The following is a 15,227-nucleotide window of genomic DNA, read 5'->3' as shown; positions in this document are numbered from 1 at the left end:
AGTTCTTTATATGTATGTATATGTAATGGAAAAGGTGTATTTGAAGGTGGAATGTGTTGAGGTGAGAGGCAATGCATGTCTGTCTCTTGTATCCAAGTCAGTAGAATTTCAGAACACATAGAGGCCCAAAGGAAGAGACAAGGGGCAGCGTTCTCACAGGATAAATTTGGGTGGTGTTGTGGTGATTGAGCAGGTGTGTGGAGGTATTGGCAATGTGGTGGTATAACCCTGATATCCAGGATCAGGTTGGTGACTTTTGTGGTACCAAGAGCTCTTGTTCTCTGAAATCTGGTTGGTGAGTTGTATTGATGTAACGCTGTGGGGTAGCATCAGGGTGAGAGGCAGCCATTTTATGGTTGGGATTATGGTGGTGTTGTGGCATTATTGGTGTCTTTGGGGATGGTGTTGTAGTGTTATAGGTGAACTGTGGTGATGGTATGTCTTGAGAGGTTTGAGGTGAAATACAGAAATAGTTGTTTGAGGACACAGTGATTGCATCTGGGGAAATTCCTGCAGCTGGGGAAAATATTCCAGCAGCCTGTGGAGTAAATGGGTTTTAGTGCTTTGTGAAGTGATGGCAATATTTGTGTGATAACTTTTAAGCAACAAGGAAGGCAATATAAGAGCATGAAGTAAAGGGAAATGTATTGTAATTGAGTGTGGGAATTACCCTGTGTTGGTCAAGGGTAGAAATTTGTTCCCTAGTTTCCTTTAGTGTGTACAGTAAAATCCCTCTCATCTGGCATTCGAGTATCTGGCAGCTTCAAGTATCCGGCACATTTTTCCCTGAGCCTTAAAATCAATAAAAAATCAATGTGTACTCATAAAATCGATTAAAATTCCCGTGCGAGGCATACTTTGTCCCCTCGCCACCAGAGCGCACTGCTTCGCGCCACCCGCGGCCCACTGCACTGTGTTTACTCAGTGACTCAGTCCCGCGTGTGCACTGTTTATCGCCTGATGCCTTCATCATGCCTAAAGTTGTAGAAAAGAGAAAGCGTGTTATGCTTACACTTAAGCAGCTGATCAGATCAGCTGATCTTTGTTATGGTAAGATGCGTGAGTGTAGGGTGGTGATTGTGGACATAATTTCACTTCTATTCAAGTATCCGGCATGTCAGCGGTCCTGTTGATGCCGGATAAGAGGGATTTTACTGTATTACCTCAATTTAATGGTAAGTTAACATTATTATCATTATATTCTGTTATCAAATAGAATAACTGAGTTTTCTACTCCAATACTGATCTGGCATTGAAGTGATTCCTGGTGTTGTGCCAAGGTAAAGGTTTTGTGGGAGGATTTAATAGCTAACAATTTCGGATAGGTCAGGTAGGTATTCGAGACCTTTAAAATTCCAGACCTTTAAAACTTTTTGGGTTCAGTATACTGTCCACTTTCTAGGAAAAATAACTGGGATTGTGAAAATATATATACCCACCACAAATTATTCATAATACTGACTATATTTAAAATATTTATCTATTTTTTGAAGATGCAAGCTTGCTTCCTCCCATAACAATGCTTGGAAGTGACACACCTATGAGTGTGATGGATGGGTGAGCACTGATCTGCCTCAGTGAAGGTGAGTTCATTTGTGTGTACATATGTGACATTTGTTGTGCAAGCATGAAATTAGTCATGGTGACTGATTCTTTTGTTTGAGAATGCAGCAGCTGGCCAGTTATAATAAATACTGGAGGAGGAGGTAGTAGACACACCTGCTGAAACGATAATTACTCCCAGTGAGGTCTAAAGCACTGTTCAGGGGGTACTGTGAACTTATCAGTAAACCCAGCTGTGACCTCACTGAACGTTTCCCTGTGTCTCACAACACAAGGGGGCAGTCACAGCCTGCCCTCTAAAGACAATTCTCTTCCTCCACACAAAACTACAAACACCTAATAACACACACACCCTTCACTCAAAATATTCAAAATTGTCATGGCAACTCCTACACCAGCCTCAGAGTCCCCATCTGGGGAGGGGACCATAAATGTCCCCAGATCAGACTGCCTTTCTGTCGACGACCCTAAGTGTCTTGACACCCCCCTCAACTTTTTCTTCATTAACTTCTGCAACATTCGTGGTCTAAGATCTAATTTTCAATCAGTAGAACACCACCTCTCCTCTTCTTTTCCTCACTGAAACTCAGGTGTCTGAGGCAACTGACAGTAGCCCCTTTTCTGTTCCCTCCTACTTTCCCTATCCTCATTTTCGATCCAGAGCTGGATGTTGCGTTTATGCGCAATGACTTAACCTGCTCTCGTGCCCATGCTCTTGAATCTTCTGAGTTTTCCACCATCTGGCTACGATTATAGAGTCACTCTCAAACTAAATTTATCTGTGCTGTATACCTCTCACCTAACTCCTCTGACTAAGAAATTTTTTGACAACTTAACTTCAAAAGTGGAGCACATTCTGACTCTCTTCCCTTTTGCAGAGATCTCCATTCTTGGAGACTTCAATGTTCATCACCTGCTTTGGCGTTCCTGGTAAACTAGCCTTCAACTTTGCTATCCTCCACGACCTAAAGCAACTGGTGCAACACCCTACTTGTATTCCTGACCATTTGGAGATACGCCCAACATTCTTGATCTTTTCCTGACCTCAGATCTTTCTGCTTATACTGTCACCCTTTCTTCTCCGTTGGACTGCTCCAATTGCAATTTCATATCTGTATCTTGTCCTATCGCTCCAATCCTTCCTCAGGATCCCCCTAAGCGAAGGTGCCTCTGGCATTTTGCCTCTGCTAGTTGGGGGGACCTGAGGAGGTATTTTGCCGATTTTCCTTGGAATGACTACTGCTTCCGTGTCAGAGACCCGTCTTTGTGTGGTGAGCGCTTAACTGAGGTGATAGTGTCTGGCAGGGAAGCGTACATTTCTCACTCTTTTTCTCGACCTAAACCTTCCAAACCTTGGTTTAACACAGCTTGTTCTCATGCTATACATGATGGAGAGGTGGCCCACAAAAGGTACTTAAACCTTCCATCACCATAATCTCATGCACTTTATATTTCTGCCTGGAACCATGCCAAGTCTGTTCTCCAACTAGCCAAAAACTCCTTCATTAACAGAAAGTGTCAAAACCTTTCAAGATCTAACTCCCCTTGACTTCTGGCATCTAGCCAAAAATATCTCTAATAACTTTGCTTCATCTTTCCCTCCTTTATTTCAACCAGATGGCACCACTGCTATCACATCTATTTCTAAAGCTGAACTCTTTGCTCGGACCTTTGCTAAAAACTCTAACTTGGATGATTCTGGGCTTGTTCCTGCCTCTCCTTCATCCTCTGACTACTTCATGCTACCTATTAAAATTCTTCACAATGATGTTTTCCATGCCCTTCCTAGCCTAAACCCTCAGAAGGCTTATGGACCTGATGGGGTCACTCCTATTGTTCTACGAAACTGTGCCTCCGTGCTTGCACCTTGCCTAGTCAAACTCTTTCAGCTCTGTCTTTGAACATCTACCTTTCCTTCTTGCTGGAAGTTTGCCTACATTCAGCCTGTTCCTAAAAAAGGGTGACCGTTCTAATCCCTCAAACTACCGTCCTATTGCTTTAATTTCCTGCCTATCAAAAGTTTTTAAATCTATCCTCAACAGGAAGATTCTTAAACATCTATCACTTCACAACCTTCTATCTGATCGCCAGTATGGGTTCTGTCAAGACCACTCTACTGATGATCTTCTAGCTTTCCTTACTGAGTCTTGGTCATCCTCTTTTAAAGATTTTGGTGAAACTTTTGCTGTTGCCTTGAACATATCAAAAGCTTTTGATAGAGTCTAGCACAAAGCTTTGATTTCCAAACTACCCTCCTATGGCTTCTATCCATCTCTCTGTAACTTCATCTCAAGTTTCCTTTCTGACTGTTCTATTGCTGCTGTAGTAGACAGTCACTGTTCTCCTAAATCTATTAACAGTGTTGTTCCTCAGGGTTCTGTCCTGTCACCCACTCTCTTCTTATTATTCATTAATGATCTTCTAAACCAAACTTCTTGTCCTATCCACTCCTACGTTGATGATACCACCCTGCACTTTTCCACGTCTTTTCATAGACGTCCAACCCTTCAGGAGGTAAACATTTCACGCAGAGAAGCCACAGAATGCCTGACTTCTGACCTTTCTAAAATTTCTGACTGGGGCAGAGCAAACTTGGTATTGTTGAATGCCTCAAAAACTCAATTCTTCCATCTATCAACTCGACACAACCTTCCAGCCAACTATCTCCTCTTCTTCATTGACACTCAACTGTCCTCCTCTTCTACACTGAACATCCTTAGTCTGTCCTTTACTTTAATCTGAACTGGAAACTTCACATCTCACCTCTAGCTAAATCAGCTTCTATGAAGTTAGGCATTCTGAGACGTCTCCACCAGTTTTCTCTCCCCCCCCAGCTGCTAACTCTGTACAAGGGCCTTATCTGTCCATGTATGGAGTATGCTTCACATGTCTGGGGGTTCCACTCATACTGCTCTTCTAGACAGGGTGGAATCAAAAGCTTTTCGTCTCATCAACTCCTCTCCTCTAACTGACTATCTTCAGCCTCTCTTTCACCACTGCAATGTTGCATCTCTAGCTGTCTTCTACTGCTATTTTCATGCTAACTGTTCTTCTGATCTTGCTAACTACATGCCTCTCCTCCTCCTGCAGCCTCACTGCACAAGACTTTCTTCTTTCTCTCACCCCTACTCTGTCCACCTCTCTAATGCAAGAGTTAACCTGTATTCTCAATCATTCATCCCTTTCTCTGGTAAACTCTGGAACTCCCTACCTGCTTCTGTATTTCCACCTTCCTATGATTTGAATTCCTTCAAGAGGGAGGTTTCAGGACACTTATCCATAAATTTTTGACTACTGCTTTGACCCTTTTATGGGACTGGCATTTCAATGGGCATTTTTTTTTATTGGATTTTTGTTGCCCTTGGCCAGTGTCCCTCATACATAAAAAAATAAATAAATAAATAATAAATAAATAAATAAATAATTTAGTCAATCATAATACTTTACTTCATCCTGAAGAGTGAGAAGCACCTCAATTTTAAACATATGAATTAGTCTGAGGAAGATGTCTGTCTGCAGCAGGTGTTACCTAGATTATTTATAGTGCATCACCAGATTTTATGAAGATGAATAAGGTAACAACTTTGTATGCATTTCTGAACTTTGCCAGTTATGTTATGTTAGTTTAGTTAGGTTAGATGAAGCTAGTTTGGTTTGGTTATGTTGGTTTGATTAGGTTAGGTTAGTTCAGTTAGGTTAGATTAGTTTGGATAGGTTAGGTTAAGTTAGGTTAGCTTAGTTAGTTTAGATTAGGTTGGGTTAGGTGGTGGTGCATGACAGCCAGCTGACTGCCACAGGCAAGCGTCAGCCAGTCCTCTCAGGAGGAACATTGCAAGTGAGTGTTACTGCTGTGGTATTTATTTGTAAAGTTGAAACTATTTTTTCTGGTAGATTTCAGTCTATTTTGTATTAATTTGCTTTCAGCTTTTATTGCAAAACATTAGTTTCTAAGAGAATTAGGAGTCAAGGGGAATGAAAAAAAACTAAACTATTTTTACTGGTAGATTTCAGTCTATTTTATATTAATTTGCTTTCAGCTTATATTGCAAAACATTAGTTTCTAACAGAATTAGGGGTCAAGGGGAATGAAAAATAAAAACTAATGATTTGTGGAAAAACACAACATGTAGATTGATTCAAAGCAAGCCAAAAACTATCAGAAAAAAAATTGTTTAATCTGGAAGAGACTGGTTAAAAATTACCTAATTGTCAACCCCATATACTATAAGCAGATGCTAAATACTCAAGTTAACTCACAACCACTGGTAAATTCAGACAATGAACAACATGAAAGAATTGTCAAGTTACTGGAATTTTGTGCCATCTGCAAATTGTGTTGTGAATCAATGTGCTAACCATTTCTGGCAATTGCAGAGTGTTGGTGTGGCCCAATGAGCAGGAAAAATTTTCTTGACATTTATCTGTTTCATTGTCACTATTTATAGTAAATTTTTACAATAGGACCAAACTGCATTCTGAATACAAAACTATGTTATTTATTTATGTTAAACTCTGAGCCATCCTTGCTAGCAATGTGTATTAGGCGAGTAGGACAGGGAATGAAACGTGTGAGTCCTAAGACAGCTGGAGCAGAACTAACTTGTACCACACCTGCTATTTATTTCATTGGCTTCGACACAGATTAAAAATACACAGTGTGAAACCCCAAAACCCCGAACATCTGAGTAACTCAATTGAACCCCGAATAAACCCACCAACGTATCATTATGTTTCGGACCCAACACCCCCACTGAAACTAATGATGGGTATATACAATACAACACACATTAAATCAATACACACTCCTGTTTTAACTATCTACACACCCATAATAACTTTACTGAAATCACAAAGCTTTACTTTAGGTACAGGTTTAGTGAACATATCAGCAATATTTTGATCAGATGGTACATAGTTAAGTTGCACTACACCTCTCTGAACCTCTATCCTAATAAAATGGTATCTAATATCTATGTGCTTTGATCTCTGATGCTGGACAGGGTTTTCAACTAATTTTATGGCACCTTGGTTATCACAGTGTATAGTACAGCTGTTTATCGAAGTACTTCCTGTCATATCTTCCAGTAATTGCAATAAAAACTTTGCCTCTTGAGTAGCGGCAGACAAGGCCATATGCTCAGCTTCACAAGTAGACAGAGCAACTGTTCTCTGTTTTCTAGTCTTCCAAGAGATTAATGGACCCCCACTGGAAAGTTGGAAGCTATACCCGGTAATACTTCTGCGATCTTGTGCATTAGCCCAGTCAGCATCACAATACCCAATCAAATTCAGTGACTCATCTGACTTTTTAAAAGTCAAACATTGATCAATGGTACCTTTCAAATATCTTAATACATGCTTGGCCATAGTGAGATGAGAAGTAGTTGGATTAGTCATATTCTGAGACAATTTAGTTACAATAAAGCACAAATCAGGTCTAGTACATGTCATTACATAGATCAGACTTCCAACTAATCCTCTATACATATTGATATCAGCCAGTTTTGATTCACTAGAACTAATACATACTTTGTTCACATCCATGTTACAAGGAGTATAGGCAGGTTTACAATGTTGCATACCAAATTTCTCAAGGATCTTTTCCACATATTTAGTTTGATTCATTTTAATTACATTATCATCAGTAATTCTGGTATAAAGACATGGGTCAGCAAATGACTGAGTTAAACTTAGGTCAACCAAATATGAGTGCAACAGTGAACTCCAATTTCTACCACTTTGTTTGAGACCATACAAGGATTTCTTTAATTTGTACACCAACTTCTCGCCACCATTACCCTCCACACAGAAACCCTTGGGTTGTTCAACATAAATTTCACAATCAATAGGTGCATTTAAGTAGGCAGTTTTTACATCCATTTGATGAACAACCAGGTCATGTTGTACAGCCAACTGCATTAAAGTTCTTACAGATGTGATCCTAGTAGTTGGGGAAAATGTTTCGTGATAATCTATACCTGCCTCCTGAGAGTAACCCTTAGCAACAAAACGAGCCTTGTACCTTGTCTCATTGTTAGGGTTAAACTTCAGGTCATATACCCACCTACTTCCCACAGCTTTTCTACCTTCAGGCAAAGTAGTAAGCTCAAAAGTCTCATTATCCTTTAGAGCTTTCATTTCCAATTCCATAGCTTCTCGCCATTTATCAGAATCAGGAGATGCAATAGCATCTTGATATGTATAAGGTACACTGGCTAGTTTATAGCAATAGTCAACAGTACAATTCACAATACTATCCAAAGCCTCATCCATTTCATCACCAACAATACAGTCACCAAAATATATGGGTTTACGTTTTACTCTTTCTGACCGCCTTAAACACACACTGTCCTCTGTTTGGTTACCAACTTCTGGGCTAGCTTCAGTGTCAGTACTACGTGTTGTAGTCCAGTCACATTCACTACCCCATGCTACATCTGAACTTACATCTACGCTAGGCCTGGTAAATTTGACACATCCAACTTTCCTTACTGTACCAGTCTTTGGAAAATATACAAGGTATGCTGGACTAGACTTATCATAGCCTACAAAAATTCCATCCTCACTTCTGGCATCAAGTTTTTTCTTCTGTTGTACATAGGCATAACATACAGAACCAAAAATGTGCATATTACTAATATTTGGCTTTTTACCTGCAAAAGCCTCGAATGGAGTCTTCTTAATCCTAAGGTTATAACATGTTTCTAATGTAAGCAGAGGCCATAACGGCATACGTCCACAGAAACTTTGGCAGACCAGACTCTATTAGTAAACATCTGGCCATTTCAAAAAGAGTACGCCAGCCTCTTTCAGCGGTACCATTTTGGTGAGGTGAGTAGGGAGAAGACATTTCATGCTTGATTTTATTTTCCACGAGTAAATCTGCGAATGCATTAGAAGTAAATTCCGTACCTTCATCACTTCTGAGACATTTCACTGAGCCATAGGAAGAAATGTCTGCTATGAAATGCTTAGTTGCCTGTAAGGTGTCACACTTATATTTGAGGAAGTATATCATGATAAGACCGGAGTAATCATCAACAAAACTGAGTGCATACTTAAAACCGTCCTTGGCAACAGGATCAATGGGACCAGCTAGGTCACAGTGTACCATATCTAGTTTAGCTTTTGAACGCTCATCAGCTTGTCTGTTTCTAAACTGAGTCATTTTCCCTTTAACACAAATGCCACAATCAAAGTCCTTTTTGTCACTAATTTTCATCCCGTTCACTACACCTTCAAGTTTCAAAATATCACTCACATTACAATGACCGAGAATTTCATGCCACTGTCTCAATGTATAGGACGCCCTATTTGAACACACAGTATTGTTTAAGAAATACAGTCTACCATGCTTAACTATGTCAAACTTTGTACCGTTTGTAGATGTTAACTCTGCAGAATTTGGTTTAAACTCGATTGATGCACCCTTCTCAGTGGCAGCTTGAACCGAGAAAATATCTTGCTTGAAGGAAGGTACATAGAGAGCATTTTCCAGAATTGTTGTATGAACATTGCCACAAGAGTCTACAAGGGTAACACAGGCATCACCTTTCTTTTTAACCAGATTATTTGTTCTACTACCATCAGCTAGTTCAATAAAATGTCTCTCAGGATCAAATTGCTTGTCAAAACACACAAATTTGGAGTCATCATTGATTATATGAGTAGTTGCACCACAGTCCACCATTAACTTGTTAACCACAACACATGATTCAGTCTCTGATCTCCGAAGCCCCACTTTAAACACAAAACTGTGGCTCTGACTGTCATAATCATCACTATAATCTTTTACGTTCCTGGCAGAGTCTTTACCACTGTTACCCCCCGAACTCTTCCAACAAAACTTCGTATCGTGGGAGTTATTCCTGCAGTTCTCACACCATCTTCTTAAAGTCTGGTTCGGTCTAGAGACACGGCAGTCGACCGATTTGTGACCCTGAAGACCGCACTTGAAACACGTACCACTGAATTTACGAGACTCTATCCTCATCACTCTGTCACTGTCACTTTTGTCGCCGCACGACTTCTCTGTCTCCTCGAAACTTCTGAGAGACACCTTGAACTCAGCAAATGTCAATGCCTTTTCTCTTTGTGTAATTACAGTCATAAATGGCTTGAATTCCATAGGTAAACCCTTAAGCACCATTGCCACCAACAAGCTGTCACTAATAGTTTCACCAGACATTTTAAGTGCAGTTGCCGCCGTCTCGGCTCGAATCACATAGTCTGTAACACTCTCGTTTTCTCCCTTAAGCAACGTTGTGAGCTCCGTGTACAGTGATATGACCTTGGGTTTACCTTTCGATAAGTAGTGTTCCTGTAAAATCCTCAGTGCCTCACGTCCATCGTCCTTCGCATCACGCATCACAAGGGATAGACTACGGTCATCCAGGAACTGAATCAACTCCGCAAATGCCTCGGCATTTTTGGTAACGTCTGCAGCAGTCGTACTTGATGCAGGAGGATCAATCACATTATGCAATTTCTGTAGCCGCATGTAGCCCAAAAACTTCACTTCCCATAACTCGTACTTGCGCTCATCACCGTCAAAATACAGTCTGTTCCTGGGCCCATAACCTGTTAAACTCTGAGCCATCCTTGCTAGCAATGTGTATTAGGCGAGTAGGACAGGGAATGAAACGTGTGAGTCCTAAGACAGCTGGAGCAGAACTAACTTGTACCACACCTGCTATTTATTTAATTGGCTTCGACACAGATTAAAAATACACAGTGTGAAACCCCAAAACCCCGAACATCTGAGTAACTCAATTGAACCCCGAATAAACCCACCAACGTATCATTATGTTTCGGACCCAACAATTTATTTATTTACTTATTTTTTATAGACGATTTTGAGCATAAAACACATCGGAAATACTTTGTTTTGCCTCTTCAACCTCATCAGCCTTGTGGACTTGTCAGAAAGCAGGGTTTATGGGTGGGGAACACAAAAATGGTCATAGTACTTGAATGGAGATGATAGCTTAAAAGAAGGTAATCTTAACTTAACCTGACCTAATCTAAATTACATGCATCACCCAACAAAAATCTCCTGTATCATGGAAACTATTGATTTGCAACAAAAACTTTAATAAAGTTAGGATAAATTTTTACACTTGCACCAGTCTCTATTCCAAGCGAAACTAATTTTTTTTCTGGTAGTTTTTGGCCTGCTTTGAACGAATCTGTATTATTTTTGTAGCAAATCAGGTTTTTTTGTACCCCAAACCTCCCCCATCAGAAACTAATGTTTTGCAATAAAAACAAAAAGCAGATTGATATAAAATAGACGGAAATCTACTTGACAAAAATAGTTTCATCTTCATAAATAAGTAACAAAGCAGTAACACTCACTGGACAGACTGGGCTTGTCTGTGGCTGCCAGCTGGCCGTCATGCACCACAACCAACTTAACAAAACTAACCAAACCTAACCAAACTAAAATATCCCAATTAAACTAACTTAATCTAGCCTAACTAAACTAATCTAACCTAACAGGCAAGGCAAAGAAATGAAGTCATTACCTTATGTAGTCATAAAATCTGGCAATGCACTGGTAATAATCAAGGCAACACCCACAACAAAGTAATTTTCCTCAGCCTAATTAAAATATTTCACATTGAGCCACTTTCCCTCCTCAGGGTGAAATAAAATGCTGATTGGCTAAATACAATATTTTTTTTTTTTCTAATTGGCCAGTGGTTGCATTCTCAAACAAACCAATCAGTGACTAATTCTGTGCTTGCACAATAGGCGTGACATACCCATACACTAACGAACGCACCTTCACTGGGAAAGATCAGTGCTCACCTATCCGTCTCATGTGTGGCTGTCACTTACGAGCGTTGTCAAGGGAGTAAGAGAGCTTGCTCCCCTACGTTGAGACTGGTATAAAAGAATACCAAGTTTCGCAGCATCCATAAAGATAATTAAACACAATACTGCTAAATGTGTAAAGCGTTACGGTCATCTAAAATAATACCTTAGTTATTTACATTCATTGGCTAAACAAATGTTTCCCTAACTTTAACATTCAGGTTTAATGTCTTAACACTGTGGGACACTAACCGGTAAATTACTAGATTAACAGCGCGGCTCTATTACCCATTATTGTTTGAGTGAAATGACCACAGGTGGTGTGTGCAACATACAGACTTTGCCTTAGATCATCAATACAAGTAACACAGCGAGCTGCTGCACTGCAGGCCAACGCTGCCTGGTGAAGAGCTCTAGTCCCTGCCCAGGGGTAGCACCTCCCACCTTTCAGGGAATGCACTTTACGTCGCCGCGTCTGACTCGCTCTGCCACCGTTTTCGTTGTTGTTGTTGCCACTGATCTTGATCTTGATCTTGATAGTACAGGTGGCACAGGATCACTCCTGAGCTAGGCCTTTGGATCGGCAACTCCTGTAGAAAGGGGAAAAAAAAAAGAGAAACGAACAGCATCCTCTATCCTAATTGTTCATACACCTGGCACGCCATATTCTCTCCAGAAACTCTTTCACCGCCTCAATCATCCTTTCATTCGCCTCTCTACACAGTCCCAGCAACAACACCATCCATTCCTTTCCTGTCTTCTCCACTCTTTCATTCCTATCATGCCCTAACTCAGTCAGTATCACTTGCATCATCTCATTCCTGTCTCTGGCATACTTCACACACTCCAGCACCACATGTTCCACCGTCTCATCCTCTCCCATGTCACACATCTGGCACACTTTGCTGCGGGACTCAGACCACCTGTAACTCCTTGCATTCACATCCATACACTGTGCCCTCGCTCGGAAGAGAAGATCACCGCCCAGGCTTCCATCATACCACCTTTCATACCTCGGGGCCTCTTTCTCCTTGTACCATTCCAGGGTCTTCTTTCTTTCCATCTCATTCTTCCATTCATTCAGTCCCACACATTTCACTTCTTTGTCTATCTCATTCTTCCATTTTCTCACATCCCATTCGGCTCCCACTCTTCCTCCTCTTGTTACCACCCATTCACGCTCATTTTGATTCCTACCAGCCATTCTTATCGCCCACACAACTTGCAATCCATTCCTGTCTGTCATTCTCATGCATCTCTTCCTCCATTTGCTTCCACTTTCATTCCACAGGTACACCTTCCTTGCTATTCTTGCATCATCCATTCTCTCAAGCCTAATCTTGTACCTAAGTGTGGCTTTTGTCAGTCTTTCTCTAAAGGTGCTCCATCCCATGTCACCTCTCAAGGCTTCAACTGCTGTGCACCTCGGTGCACTCAGTGCCATCCTTCCGTGATCCTGCCTTGATCCTGATCTTGATCTTGATGGTACAGGTGGCACAGGATCACTCCTGAGCCAGGCCTTTGGATCGGCAACTCCTGTAGAAGGAGAAAAAAAAAAAAAAGAGAAACGAACAGCATCCTCTATCCTAATTGTTCATACAACTGGCACGCCACATTCTCTCCAGAAACTCTTTCACCGCCTCAATCATCCTTTCATTCACCTCTCTACAGTCCCAGCAACAACACCATCCACTCTTTTCCCGTCTTCTCCACTCTTTCATTCCTATCATGCCCTTACTCAGTCAGTATCACTTGCATCATCTCATTCCTGTCTCTGGCATACTTCACACACTCCAGCACCACATGTTCCACCGTCTCATCCTCTCCCATGTCACACATCTGGCACACTTTGCTGAGGGACTCAGACCACCTGTAACTCCTTGCATTCACATCCATACACTGTGCCCTCGCTCGGAAGAGAAGATCACCACCCAGGCTTCCATCATACCACCTTTCATACCGTTTATTCAGTTCAGATCTTTATCTTGAAGCTACAGGTGGTCCGATGTCATAAGTAATTAAAGCGTTTTCAGTAGCACTCCGCTACCGGAGAGGCGTTAGGGGGGGTTTTACACGGTCAAACATGTTGGCCAACACGCTTGACAACACGACATTTGAGAGAATGTTTGAACGTGTGAAAGGGGTAAACATGTTTGACGAACGTGTTGGACGGATGTCTGACGGGGCCTGACTTTTGTGGGCGGAGCTTGCTCGGTGCATGTCCATGTTTGAACGTGTGAACGGTCATCAGTCTTGACGCCATACATACTCAAATCTCGCCGAGGTAACATCTCTAACATCTTCAGTGACAGGCGTAGTGTATCAATTGCAAAATGAGTGACACGTGTGCCGTTAAGGATAAGGAAAGGGAAGTAATGGTGGATTTCATTAATATATACAGGAAGCATGTGGCTTTGTGGAAGGTGAAATCAAAAGAATGCTCAAACAGGAATTTAAGAAATAAGGGAATAGATGAACTGCATGGAAAGCTACAAGAACTTGACCCACATTGTACGCGGGATGATGTGATGAAAAAAATAAATTCTCTCCGTAGTTCGTTTAGAAGAGAACTTCGAAAGCATGAGAGCTCTAAAAAGTCTGGAAATTCAACTGATGACATTTACACGCCCACTCTCTGGTATTTTGAAGACATGATGTTCATATGTGATCAAGAGTTGCCACGAGAGAGTACATCAAATATGGAATCTGTTAATGAAGAGGTGAGTTGCAAGGATTTGCCCAAAACTGGATAACAAGTAACCTTCAGAACCAGAGTGGCCGTTTATTTATTCGTTTTTTTTTTTTTTTATTGGCTATGCATAGATGACTTTATTCAGTTTCATCGGTGCTTTCATATAATCTGTAGGTTTTAAAATGTGTCTCCTGACTTCTCTGGTATATTAGTCTGAAGTTTCAGACAATTTTGTATTATGAATCATCATTTCATTAAGAATCCAACATGTCAATCTGGATCTGAAGGCTAAACTTGAGCCAGCCATTTGCATAATGAATCAATTAAACTTATCATAACCATTGTATTAATTTATTTTGGAAAGAAATATTACAGCACACTATTTAAGCCAATTCCAATCAGACTGTACAGTTTGAGTTTGAAGGTGTAGACTAGCCTTTCCTATTTTCATGATTTATATGAAGTCTTTGCCATGCTACTGCACCGGCATTCACAAAGTAATCTTTAAATCTATCTCTTACTACCTTTGCAATTTCAGGATAGTTTCGTGATCCCTGACCGTGTTGCAAACCTGCTAAATAATTAGGATCTGCAGTTAAGCCTGGCAAAATCATCTTGCTTATTCTATCCTCCTTATGGAAGCAGTCCTCTGGGGAATAGTCTGAAGGGCATGCTTTCCGCAAATAGTTATGTAGCACAACACATGCCATGACAACTTTGTCAATACTTGTCAATTTGAGATTTATACAAGTGTGGAAAATTCTAAACCGGGAAGCCATAATGCCGAAGGCATTTTCTGCCACTCTCCGTGCCCTTGACAGCCTGTAGTTGAATACTCGCTTCTCACTATGTAGGTCCTTTTGAGAATAAGGTTTCAAGAAATCTGTCCTTAATGCAAATGCCTCATCTCCCATGAATACATATGGCAAAACACAATTTGAAGTAGCTGTTACTGACTCATGTGGGATGCAGAGCTTTTCATCTTTGAGTTGCTTACCAAATTCTGTATTATCAATGACTCCTCCATCTGATACGCGACCATTAGTTCCAATGTCTGCCATAATGAATTCGTAGTTCGCATTTACAACTGCCATTAACACAAGACTGTTATATCCTTTGTAATTCCAATAATAAGACCCTGATTCTGATGGCG

General features: G+C 40.9%; 1 protein-coding gene across 7 annotated transcripts in view; it reads right to left on the bottom strand.

Moving 5' to 3' along the window:
* LOC135112825 (ADP-sugar pyrophosphatase-like) overlaps positions 1-12,797 on the bottom strand; it is a 98,720-nt gene extending 85,923 nt beyond the window's left edge. For 4 of the 7 annotated variants that reach the window (XR_010274573.1, XM_064027673.1, XM_064027677.1 and 1 more), the window contains exon 1: positions 858-975. Coding sequence is in view for 3 of the 7 variants with exons in the window: in XM_064027673.1 (XP_063883743.1) it covers positions 858-973 (116 nt within the window). In the remaining 4 variants the exon portion in view is untranslated. Of the gene's footprint in view, positions 1-857; positions 976-11,670; positions 11,986-12,728 lie in introns of those variants that run through there. The other 3 variants (XM_064027675.1, XM_064027674.1, XM_064027679.1) reach the window with 3 other exon arrangements.
* Positions 12,798-15,227: the final 2,430 nt, after the last annotated feature.

This window comes from Scylla paramamosain, chromosome 24 (genome assembly GCF_035594125.1).
Source record: "Scylla paramamosain isolate STU-SP2022 chromosome 24, ASM3559412v1, whole genome shotgun sequence".
In the NCBI taxonomy this organism is placed as follows: Eukaryota; Metazoa; Arthropoda; class Malacostraca; order Decapoda; family Portunidae; genus Scylla; species Scylla paramamosain.
Note: the sequence above shows the minus strand (reverse complement) of the source record. Positions and strands in the feature narration are given on the sequence as shown.